Below are 13,122 nucleotides of genomic sequence, written 5' to 3'. Positions count from 1 at the left end.
CAGCTTTTTATCAGAGTCTCCATGTTTCCTGCTTTCTTGTTGAATCAAATCAAATCTGTTAAGGAAAGCAATAGTGAAACTTGGCACCATCGTTGATTGCCCCAGTTACAACCATTCATCCATAGGTGATGAAATAGAGCCACAAGGATAAAAAGCAGTGAACACTACTGTGTGCATGTGTGTGCACATTTATATGTGTAAATATGGATGTTATTCCATGCACACTTAAGTTGAAAAGACAGCCTTGAATGTCAGTCTTTACCTTCAACCTTGTTTGAAATGGTTTCTTTGTTGTTTGTTTTTTCTGTGTATGCCAAGCTGGGTGGCCCATGAGCTCCCAGGGAATTCTCTTGTCATTGCTTTCCATCTCTGCTGAAGAGTTGGGTGACAGAAGTTCATGCTGCACGCATGACTATTTTACATGCTTGCATGTTAAGCACCATTGCCCATGGATTCATCTCTCCAGCCTGTGATGTTTAAAAGCAACATAAATGTGAAATCTCTTGCAATTGAAAAATAGAGACATATCACCTATTCCAAAAGGTGATCTGCAATAGACAGATAGTCACACAGTTGGATACCATGTCACAAACAGAAGGGGAATGACAGAGGAGGGTGGCAAAAGGGAAAACCAGAGAAGAGAAGAGAATATAAGCAGAAGCCAGAAAATGAGAAGAGTGTGAGAGAGGGAGGAGGAGGAGGAAGAGGAGAGCTGAGCAGCTGGTTCGATCAAGGATAGCCCTCGCTTTGCAAGCCTGAAGATCCAAGCACAAGCCCCAAGCCCCGAAAGCCACAACTAACGGCTGGGTGTGATGGGCTCCACTTGTGAGCCCAGCACTGGGGAGGGGAAGACAGATGGGTCCCTGAAGCTCACCTCCCAGCCAGTCTGCCCAGCTGTTTGGTGAGTTATAGGCTAGTTAGAGACCCTGTCTCCAAAACAAAGTGGATTAGGGCTGGAGAGATGGCGTAGGGTTTAAGAACATATACCGCTCTTGCAGAAGACCCAAGCTGGGCATCTCAGAACCACTTGTAACTCCAGCTCCAGGGGGTCCATCGCCCTCTTCTCACCACCATGGTCATGTGTGCGCACATGTAAATGCCCGTATATGGGCATACACATATATGCATACTTTTAATTTTTTGAAAAGATGGATGGCCACAGAGAAATGACAGATAAGGTGTGTCCTCCACGCACATGAACACACTTCTGCATTGGCTCCTGCACACACATACACACACACACAAACCTGCTTACATGTGCATGAACCCACACATGTACACATACACAAGTAAAAAGAGGAGGAAGAGGGGGATGAGGAGGGAGAAAAGACCTAAGAATCTCAGAAGAGAATTTCAAAAGCCAAGAAATTCCAGATAGAAGTGAGGAGAAAGATCAGGTGTGATAGGAGTGGCCAGGGTGGTAGACTCAAAATTTGGGAAGGTGAGGCAGAAGGGTTGTGAGTTCAAGACCAGCCTGGGCTACACCGTGAAATTCAGTTTTAAAAAAAGAAAACATGTGCTGAGTGTGTTAAGTGACACTGCAGTGACATGGATTTTATCCCCCGCACTGCACAAAATAAGTGAAATCAAGCTGGGTGTGGAGGCCCACACGTTTAATCATAACACATAGAAGATAGATGCAGGCAGAGCTCTGTGAGTTCAAGACCAGCCTCATCTATACCGTAAGTTCCAGGCCAGCCAAGAACACATAGTGAGACCCTGTCTCAAAGTGCATGTGTGTGTGTGTGTGTGTGTGTGTGCGCGCGCGCGCGCACATGTGTGTATGTGCATGCTTGCGTGTGTAATGAATGGGGAGAGAGGAAAACTGAGGCCATGCTCCAGGACTGAGGTTGCCTGACTCGGCAGCTGAGCTGTTGTACTCTGGGGAGTGTGTTGGTGCTTTGCCATCACTGCTCTTTGACTTGGTAGGAAACAGTTCCCCTTTCAATCCTAGAAATTTAATTTTTAGATGGAAGCTTATTTTTAAGGGTTTGTAAACTCATTTCTGTAAAGCCTTCCTGGTGTCTTTAACTTTGCTACCTGAATCTGAAAGCTGTTTTGGTAGATCTCCCAGTTGGTGTTATTTTGGGTGTGCTGGAGTCCCTTGCTGCCTCATTTAACAGCACCTGGTCCTTAGGATCGGAATCGCAGCATGAACCTCTCAGTTCCTAATCCCCTTTTCAAAACTAATTTAAGTGTTTGTTCCGATGCAGCTTATCCTCAGCAGACTTCAGAAAAACCAGATCTTCTGGTTCGAGCTACCTCTCTCAAAATGGACTAGGTGCCGTGTGTCCTTAACTACACAAGTGGCTCACACAGGAACCAAGTCCAGGTTTTGTACAAACGCAGTAGCGGGCAGCTCCCTCCGGGCATTGAGAGCACTCCAGCCTCTGCTTTGGATGGCCGCAGCCTTCTCCTTTGAGCCTCTTTAGAAATCCCTAAAATCTGTATGTAGGGTTTTTTTTTTCTTTTAAATATACTTTCAGAAACAGTTTTCTTTCTTTCCTTCTTTCTTTCCTTCTTTCCTTCTTTCTTTCTTCTTTCCTTCTTTCTTTCTTCCTTCCTTCCTTCCTTTCTTCCTTCCTTCCTTCTTTCTTCCTTCCTTCCTTCCTTCTATCCTTTCTTTCTTTACTTCCTTCCTTCCTCCCTTCCTTCCTTCCTTCCTTCCTTCCTTCCTTCCTTCCTTCCTTCCTTCCTTCCTTCCAGGTATCATTTGTGCCATCCAGAATGGGCCTTTCCTGCAGTGACTGGAACCTGAGTGAGGTCCTGGGCTCTCTGGGCCGCGCTTCTGCCTGCATGGCCCCACTACCCCTGAGAGCTTGGTGAAGCCACCCAGCCTCCTCCTTCCTTTTAATGATCTGCAAAACAAGGCTGCCTTCATTACTTTACCATTGCTGTCAGAAAATACCCTGGCAAACACGACACAGGGTTTATTTTGGTCTACACTTCAGGGGGACACAGTAGTCTACGAAAGTAGGAAAGACATGATGGCAGGAGGAGAAGGCTGGCCTGTCACAAAGAGTGCACAGGAAGTGGGGTTGGGCTATGATGCCTGAAGACCCACCCCCAGTAACCCACTTCCTCCAGCAAGGTTTAACCTCCTAAAGGTTCCACAATCTTCCCAAACAGGGTCACCACGTAGGGACCAAATGTTCAAACACAAGGAGGGTATTTCACATTCAGACCACAGGTTATAACCGAAGTGCTTCCTAGGGCAGTATATGGAATGAAATCAGTACATACAAGGGACTCAGTACATCCTTGATATGGGGACAATGTTTCATATTTTGTCTTCATCCCCAAACTCACTTCTACCCATCATCGATTTTGCATGTTCAAACCTGGCGAGCTCAGCAGATTCCTAAAGAGATTGAAAAATAATGTTTCTGACATGCAAAATGGTTTTCATCCCCCTTGGTTGCTGCTCTTTTGTACAATATTTAAGAAAAAAAATGTTCAACTTGCAAAAAAGGAAGATTGATGTTAACGCAGCTGGGAGAGCTGCGGAAAAAGCAGTTACAGTAAATGGCATCTGTAGGCATTGTCCCCTCTCACGGCAGACAGACGAGCAGGCAGAGAACACCAAGGCAGTTAGAGCTGTGGGCTTAACAATCAGAAAGGCTGAATTTATTCATGCACCCTCTCTTTCCCTGCTTATCAGCTACTCACAGCTAAAAATGGAGGCAGAGAGGGAATCTTAACTTTTTCCTGTCTGCTTCTACAGGTAGAAGTGAACTTGAACTTGTGAACACATTTGCAACTCCCCCAACCCCACTTCCCAGGACTGTCTTTGAAAGAGATGATGTGACTGCATAAGAATCCCCTTCTCTTCATTTCCAGCAACTGTTTAAGCCTCCACTTCAGTGATTCTCAACTGATGGGTTTCAGCACCTTTGGGGGATTGTGTATCAGATATCCTGAATACCAGATATTAACATCACGATTCACAACAGTAGCAAAATTACAGTTATGAAATAATTTTATGGTTAGGGGTCACCACAACATGAGGAACTGTATTAAAGGGTCGCAGCGTTAGGAAGGTTGAGACCCACTCTACTTGCTCTCACTGTTCTTCAAAACCACCCCCACCTACACTCTGGTCTAGCATTTTAGGCCCTGAAAAATGCTTCTTAGGAAAATAGACACATGTCCTTCTTAAAATATAATAGAGAAAGAGATGCTACTGTGGAAGGGATGGGGATATGAAAATAACAACTGGGAAAGGGCTGGAGAGGCAGCTCAGTGGTTTAAAGCACTTGCTGCTCTTGCAGATGGCCCTGGTTTGGTTCCCAACACTTGCAATCAGGTATCTCACAACCATCAGTGACTCCAGATCCAGGGGTCTGACACACTCTTCTGGTCTTCTTAGGTACCATCACACACTTGGCATTCTCTCACAGAGCCATTTTCATACACACACACATACACACAAATGAAAATAAATCTTTAAAATGGAAAGAATAACTAGGTAAAAGTTAGTATTGATTTTCCGAAAGTCTCCCCATCCTAAAGATTCTGTACTCTTGTTTCCATAGAACAGCTCAGATAATGAGCAAAGAACTTTGAATTTTTATTTGCAAATTATATATTCATAGTTGAGAAGTATAAACTCCATAGCAATCCGACTGCTAGTCTTGAGTCTTACAAACCAATGCAACTGCACTGCATCTCCTTTACACAGGGATCAAGGCTAAGACAAGCTGCTGCATAACTGTCTTTTACGAGGCTCCCATCTGCTTTCTAACTTGACTTCCTGTTCCAGATCCCACAGCCGATGGGGTGACGGACAGACCAATCTTGGACTGCTGTGCCTGTGGAACTGCCAAGTACAGACTCACGTTTTATGGGAACTGGTCCGAGAAGACCCATCCGAAGGATTACCCCCGTGAGTACAGCCGCTGCTTCCTGGGTTGGGGAGAGCACATTGCTAACATTGTTCTGTCGGATCATGAGACCTGTAGGCTGAGCTCTGTCAGGTCTACTAACTATTATCCACTGATCTGTGAAACTTGTACCCCAAGAAAGTAAATCCATGGACACCATCCTGGCATGCTTTTAGTTTCTTCGTATAACATTGTTCTACCAGTTTTATCTGTGGTTCTTTTCCCTTCAAGCCAAGCATTTTGTAGCCTCAGTCCTCCTAAAACCACTGTATCCGTGTTATAAAACAGACTATTGCTTAGAGATAACTGGACAAGGGAGTCTCTTGACTCCACAGACAGGGTAGCAATTACTCAGTACCCTTAACCATAGTAAGGTATAGTCATCAATCAACACACAATTTCCCTTCTGGTTCCAGATGTCACCTTCTAATGCCACATGACATCAGACAAAGCAGACAATACCAATCCTCGAGAGTTGTCAGGAGGCTCCAAACTTGCTGTGTGGGGAATATATCCTAAAATGGGGTACTCCCCAACGTTTTTTAGTCAGACAGTTGTCTCAATAAATTTGTAATGAGCCAGACACTGTGCTAAACCCTTGAAAATAGGACAGTGAGCAGGAGAAAAGATACAGTGCAGGGTCCCATGCCATTTAGGGACTGTGGGGAGATAGACACTAGTCAAATCATCACATGACATTTGCTGCTGTGAATAGTGGGCTCACCCACACATTATTAACCATGGATACTGGTGGCATATCCTTGAACTGGAAAATAACCTGTTTTGTGGATAAACTCCCCAAAGATCAAGTCACCATTTGTCCAGAGTCAAATGTGCAATGCCCCTGCCTTTGCTTTGTATTTTCTTTAAGACCTGGGAGGGCCTGTTCTCCGTAGTCTTGGGAGGCCGGATGGCTGTGGGTGGCACTGGGCATGGGTTATATTGTGTCTGGGCATGGACTGTTTTGTTCTTAGGCGTTTATTTCACTCTGAAGTTACACAGCTGGGAAGAACCACAGAAATAGGAGAGGAGATTAAAGGAGGAATGAGGCCAAACCTCCAAAGGAAAGGGGGGAAAGGGAACATGGTAGGGACTTAAGTAGACCCTGGGTATATCAGACCCTCCCTGGTGCCCAAGCAGCCCACCCAAGGGATCTCCAACATCCCTGGTTAGATCAAGAGGATTATTTTTAATTTAACCCGTATAAAGTCGACATTTGGGAACTTTAGAGCCTCTGGCTGAGCCTTTCCTGGACTCCGAATTCAGCCTGCTCTAGCCTCAGCTGGGTGGGAGACCTGTGTGAATACAGTCTCTCTGCCTGGGAGAAGCACTTAGAACCTGAATGCTGGGGTGGGGGTTGGGGGGATGTCCTACAGTGTCCCCACAAAGAGAGGAGATAAATGGTAGGGGCTATTACTCATCTCTGTGATCCTAAGGAGTTTTTCTCATTTCTATTTGGTCGCTGTCATCCCCAGAATTTAGGTGGGAAGGGGACAGCACCAAGCCATTGTTTCTGGGCCTCTGAGGCCAACCACATGCAAACCTGCACAGCCTTTCTGTGGTGCTTTTGAGAGCTTGATAAATACAGCAGACGTGTGGCCCTGATTCCTGGGTTTGTCCCATTGTCAGGCATCATATCAGAGAGCCAGGATATGACCTGATTTTTCTGTTGGAAAACTTTCATCATCAAATATAGAATAGCACACCGTGCTGGAATTATTTCTTCGGAAAGTTCCTTCCCTACAAGACTGGGAACTCCTCTGGGATAAAAGCCATGACTTTCTCATTGTTGAGTCTTTGTCCCTGCACGTGCCTGATACCCTCCTGAGGTGGTGACTGTGGACCACACTTAGCACCATCAGGGAGGCAAGTATCTAGTTGCCACTGAATCATGATGGCCAACACTGAGCAGGGAGCACACTCCAGACCTTCCGTGGAGGGCACCGGGTGAACTTGGACACTTGAAGGGCTGGAGCCACTGGGGAAGACACGGCCAATGTCAGTAATGGTTCTACTAATCTAAGCTGCAGGCATAATTCTGCCCTGATAACCAGCCCTGTTGTCAGCCCAGACAAGCTTCCTGACAACAAACTGTCAAGTGCCAAGTCCCTTGTCCCTTTTTAATTATTCATCCAAAATGTCACTTCCTGAGCAGGGATCTTGGGACAGTGGCTCTAGGCCTCCTCAGTCTCTGCATCCTTTTAACATGCTTAAGAATCACAGAGAGCATCAATATACTTTTGATAAATCTCTCAGAGTTTACCTTAGAAACAATGAAAGCTGAGAAACTTATTACTTATTAAATTTTAAGTAACATATGGTAATAATAAACACATTGCATGTTTAATAAATTCATCACTAACATAAAAAACATATAATATATTTTATGAGAATGACTGTGTTATCCAAAGAAAATAATTGTGCAAAGGGTGTCATTGTTTTAAATTTTTACCAGTCTCTATAGTGTTTGGATTAGTAGAAAGCTCATATATGAAAATAATTTTAAAAGAGTGTTTTCATAATCTTCGCTGATACTTACAGATACTCTTTGCTACTGTACCACAAACTACCTACCTCAAAGTCTACAAATAGTAGAGTTTTGTTAAATTCAGTTACAACATGGGTTATGAGGTTGTGCCAATAGGCTTATATTCTGTAACTGAAACTCACTGCTTACCTTCATCTTTGGATGGATCTTTTACAAATGCATGAGTGTGCAGCCCTGATGCTGACCATTTGGAAAATACCAGCTTGTTGAGAATCACAGATCATCCAAATGCCGAGACTTCACATTAAACAGGTCCAAATCATATCCATTCCCAGGAGGACAGAGCCCATCAGGAAAGCAATGGGAAACTGGGAAGCTATCAAGTTCACAGTAACAGCTACCAGTTTTCCAAGATTCTGATTTTTGCTTGAAAACTCAAATTTTATTATCGGCAACAGATACTGTCAGTTGTTTTCCTTGAAGTGACAGACTTGCTTCATTTTTTTTGAGAAAAAATGTCTGCCAAATTCCCAAGTCTGAATAACCGTAATTTCCCTGTCATTTGTTCTTTCAAGTAAAAATGATGCTTTATGAATGTACAAAGTGGCTAGTCTGACTTGCGCCTCAAAGAATCACTAAGTGCTTTTACTGAGGACAATCAGAGTGCACCAGACTTTAGTGCAGAACTGCTTTGCATTTTATATTGCTTTTCACATTCCCCAATTAGTCACTCTGAATAATAAGGTGTGTTTTTATCAGAAGAAACTTCAAATGACTCATTTTTCTGTTACATGAAGGACACTGATGTGAAATTGATCCTTTGTGCCTGACTGTGTGGCCCTAAGGAAGATATCAGCCACTAATACAGGCCTTGGTCCATCTTCAGTGCCAGTGTCAACACACTACAGCAAGCAAATAACATATCTTATTTGTTATGAAATAGTTTTAGTCTCTCGGGTCCCCTGAAAGGATCTCAGGGTTCTCAGGAGTCTGTGGGACACAGGTTGATAACCTCCACGGTGGCGTAAGAAAACAAACTTGGTGATCAACTCTCGAGTGTCTTTGAGTAACTCCCCTTTGAGGAAGTATTATAGTGAATGCTACGTGGGGGAATGAACAGCACCATGCATCTTCAGCTATAGTGAACCATGTCTGCAGGTGTTTCTTCCAAATGCTGCTTTTCCATGGGCGAAGTCTGCACTCCTATCTCTGGGAGAGCCTAGATATGGTGAAACAGAGACAGAGGCCAGAGAGCAGACCAAATAGCTTCTGGCTTTCCTCCTCTCCGGTAATGTCACTATCTCTGAACATCTGGAGATTGTAGAATTCTTTCAAAATACTCCCAATCAAAAAGCTCTTGCTACATTTTAAGGTTAGACCATGTAAGTTTTTATCACTTAATTCTGTAAGTGAAAAAGTCTTGACACATTAAAAAAAAAAAAAAAAAAAGTGGCATTACAAGCTCAGATGGCCAGAGAAGATCTGAACCAAAATCAAAGCTCAAAGCAGATAATTCTCCTTTTCCTTCCCTGGGGGTCCACATGAAGCAATCAATAGTGGGAGACTAGCTGAACCAAAACCAAAGATTAGATCCAAATGATTTTCTTTTGCCTTTCCTTGGGGGCTGTTGTAATATGATTACTCATCTGTCCTCTACAGTCACACATCTAAGGTCCAAAGCATCTTCCAGTATGAAGTTAATTCATACTAAATGCTGTGTCCAATCCCCTGATACTCTGCACACAGCCAGGCTTAGAAGCCAGGGAGAGAGCATGGCCAGGTTTGTTGAGCTTGAGCACTAGTCATGAAGTCCACTTCAGACTCCACGGTGTCTGTCCTAGGCATTGCCAGACTGCCGCCCCCAACTGTGGGAACTGTGGGAGGTACTGCTTCCCAGACAAGGTGACCAGGCCCATGAGGATGTCTTGGGGGCTGGACTTGTGCCCAGTCTTCACAGAGTTGGGAGCTTCCTACAAGATGCTAAGGCTCTTTAATTGCTAGCTCTGTGGAAATCCTGGGTTCCTTGACAAATGCTTCTATCTGATAGAGAGCTTGTCATCCCCCCCAGACTAGCCATGATGCATAACTTCCTCCACTTTGGACATAACATCAGCTAATAGTGTTTGGCAAATAAAGACTGAAGACTATTTCTCATAAACCAGTTTTTAATTTGATGACACACTAGTTAAAATATTAATATAGCCACTGACAAATAAATTCTATATATTTGAAGTTAATTTTACAGTGACATTCAGCCATCTTCTCCATTGGGTCACTTGCTTAAGATAATTACGTTCAACTCCACGAAAAAAAAAAAAAAAAAAAACCTACCAAACTAATGTTAACTTGCTGACCCTTAGTATTTTTATCTTTTTGTTCATGCAGTTATGTACAAAGTTTCTACCTCATGTCCAACTCATTGAGTCATAATTCTATGATTAATTTTCTCTCATAGTTACAAGTCCCAACCTTGTCTTACTTCAGGCAAGACCTCACTATTTTTTATTGGCCACTAACCTGATATCAGGACTCCTGCAAACAGAGAAAGCACTGGAATTTTAAAAAAAAAAAAAGTAAATAATTTAATAAAAGTCTACCAGTACCACCTTCAACTTGTGAGTTCTAGGTTTTCAATCTCCTTATTTGATGTTAGCCTCAAATCAACTTGTTGTTACCTACCCATGTCTATTAGAAACTGATAGTTAGCAGATGCAGAGACTCATAGACAAACATTAGGCAGAACTTAGGAAACCCCAAGGAAGATGGGAAAGGATTGTGGGACAGAGAGGTTGAGGACACCAGGAGAACATGGCCTACAGAACTGACTAATCAGTGCTCATGGGGGCTCACAGAGCCTGCAGAGGTCTGTGCTAGGTCCTCTACAGATATGTTGTGATTGTTAGCTTGGCATTCTTGTGGGACGCCTAACAGTGTAAGTGGCGGGGGCGAGGCTTTCTGACTCTTTTGCCTGCTCTTAGGACCCTTTTTCTCCTACTGCATTGCTTTGTCCAGCCTTGATATGAGAGTTTGGCCTAGTTTTATTGCACCTTGTTATGCCATGTTAGACTTCATATCTCTGGTAGGCCTGCTCTTTTCTGAAGGGAAATGGAGGAGCAGTGAGTCTGAGGAAAGAGGAAGCTCAGGGTAGGAACTGGAGAGAGTGGAGAGAAGAGAGGGGAGGTTGTGGTCAGCATGTATTGTATGAGTGAAAAAATAAATAAAAAGAAACAAAGAAAAAGAAAGAAGTTGGTAGTTGGAAAGAGTCACCTACATACACTTAGTGATTATCCCATAAATTCTTCTCCAATTTTTTCATTGGTTGTTGGTATAAATGAGTTCTTTTGTGTCCAGTTTTGGAATTTTACTTCTTTCCTTAACAATCACTCATGCACAGGTTTCACAGTCCTTATCAGACAACTATGATAGAGTAGGAAATCTTCCTCCTTTATTTCCTGACTAATCTAGATTGCCCTTATCTAATATGCTTTTTTTAAGGCTACCATCATTTTAGTGACATAGAAATATATTCTATAACACATTCTTTCTGTAAAAGATTTAAAAAATTATGTGAACACATTTATATACTTAAATAAAAAAAGGACGAGTGGTCTTAAAGACTATTGATCAGCTGATTCAATTCAATATTACAGAGTGTTATGATTTTGACTTTTTTATTAATTACAATTTATTCACTTTGTACCCCAGCTGTTACACCCTCTTTCTTCCTCTCCCAATCTGGCCCTCCTCCTTCTTCTCCTCCCCTACCCCTACCTGAGTCCACTGATATGGAAAGTGCTCCTCCCTTTTCATGTGACCCTAGCCTCATCAGGACTGGCTGCATTGTCTTCCTCTGTGGCCTGTCAAAGCTGTTTTCTCCTCAGGGTGAGGTGCTCAAAGAGCCAGTCACTGAGTTCATGTCAGAGACAGCCCCTGTTCCCAATACTAGAGACACCTGGACACTGAACTGCCATGGGCTACATCTGTGCAGGAGTTCTAGGTTATCTCCATGCATGGTCCTTGGTTGAAGTATCAGTTTCATAAAAGATCCCTGGACCCAAATTTTTTGGTTCTGTTGCTCTCTTTGTGGAGCTCCTGTCCCCTCCAGGTCTTTCTATCTCCCCCTTCTTTCATAAGATTCCCTGCACTCTACCCAAAGTTTGGCCATGAGTCTCATCATCTGCTTTGATACCCTGCTGGAAAAAGTCTTCCAGAGGCCCTCTGAGGCAGGCTCCTGTCCTATTCCCTGTTCTCTCTGTCTTCTGATATCTATCCCATTTGCCTTTCTGAATGAGGTAGGCTGAGAAAGAAATTAGGGGAAAAAACACCCTTCACAATAGCCACAAATAACATAAAGTATCTTGGTGTAACTCTAACCAAGCAAGTCAAAGACTTGTATGAAAAAAACTTCAAGTCTCTGAAGAAAGAAATAGAAGAAGATATCAGAAGATGGAAAGATCTCCCATGCTCGTGACTTGGCAGGATTAACATAGTAAAAAAAATGGCCATTTTACCAAAAGCAATCTACAGATTCAATGCACTTCCCATCAAATTACCAACACAATTCTTTACAGATCTTGAAAGAAAAATTCTCAACTTCATATGGAATAACAAGAAACCCAGAATTGCCAAAACAATCCTCTACAATAAAAGATCTTCTGGAGGCATTTCATCCCTGATCTCAAGCTGTACTACAAAGCAACAGTAATAAAAACTGCATGGTACTGACATAGAAACTGGCTGGTGGATCAACGGAATCAAATAGAAGACCCAGAAATAAACCCACACACCTATTCATACCTAATTTTTGACAAAGATGCAAAAACCATACAATGGAAAAAAGATAGCATCTTCAACAAATGGTGCTGGTCTAACTGAATGCCTACGTGTAGAAAAATGCAAATTGATCTAATAAGCTTCATTAGCTACTTAAATAATGGCACTCTTATCTTTCTCCTAATTTGCATACATCTGCTTTTATGCATCCTATTATCTTCTATGTTGTTTGGATGGTCCTTTTGTTCTGTTGGTAAATTTCCATATTGTTTACTTTATGCTCTGACTTCCCTCCTTCCTGTATTTTTGTTTTTATTAATTATTAACACATTTGAGGCTGTGAATTTTCCTCTTAGTTAATCTCTAAGCCCTTCCCAGAGGTTTTACTACAAACTTCTTATGTTTGTTGTTCTCTTGGTAAAATGCTTTTGTGCATTTTATCTTCTGGACATAGATGTCAATTAGTGGAGTATTTTAAGTTTTCTGAGAGGTTGGAGATTTTTTATTTGTATTATTGTTCTTGGTTTTGTTTATTTTGTTTTGATCAATTAGTATTTGCTACATGGCTCCTGCTTTGCTGTATTTACTGTTTGTTTATTTATTAACCCAGTGCATATTTGCCTTAGTAAGCTTTATTTCTTCTTCCTCCTTGGCACTGGGCACCAAGGGATGTGCTCTTCCCCACACAGTGCACAGCATCACTGGTCCAGGTCAGGTTCCTCTTAAACTATTTGCTTTTGATCTCATTCCATTTATGCCACCATTATTGTGAGTGGTGATGCTAATTTTTTTCTTTTATTTTCATAGTTATGTGTTCTGATCCTATCTTTTTGAACTTATCTTTCTTTCCTATCTTTCTGTTCCTTTTTTTAATTTTATACTTTTTTCTTCTCTTACTCAGTTATGTCTCCTTCTTCTCCTTCTTCTTCTTCTTCTTCTTCTTCTTCTTCTTCTTCTTCTTCTTCTTCTTCTTCTTCT

At 42.4% G+C, this 13,122-nt stretch overlaps 1 protein-coding gene across 1 annotated transcript in view; it reads left to right on the top strand.

Moving 5' to 3' along the window:
* The window catches only part of Spon1 (spondin 1), a 280,351-nt gene that overhangs the window by 118,621 nt on the left and 148,608 nt on the right, over nucleotides 1-13,122 (top strand). The window contains exon 5 of the mRNA XM_055627495.1: nucleotides 4,763-4,885. Coding sequence (XP_055483470.1) covers nucleotides 4,763-4,885 — 123 coding nt within the window. The remainder of the gene's footprint in view (nucleotides 1-4,762; nucleotides 4,886-13,122) is intronic.

This window comes from Psammomys obesus, unplaced genomic scaffold, assembly GCF_907164565.1.
Source record: "Psammomys obesus unplaced genomic scaffold, mPsaObe1.curated_primary_1811, whole genome shotgun sequence".
NCBI lineage: Eukaryota > Metazoa > Chordata > Mammalia > Rodentia > Muridae > Psammomys > Psammomys obesus.
Note: the sequence above shows the minus strand (reverse complement) of the source record. Positions and strands in the feature narration are given on the sequence as shown.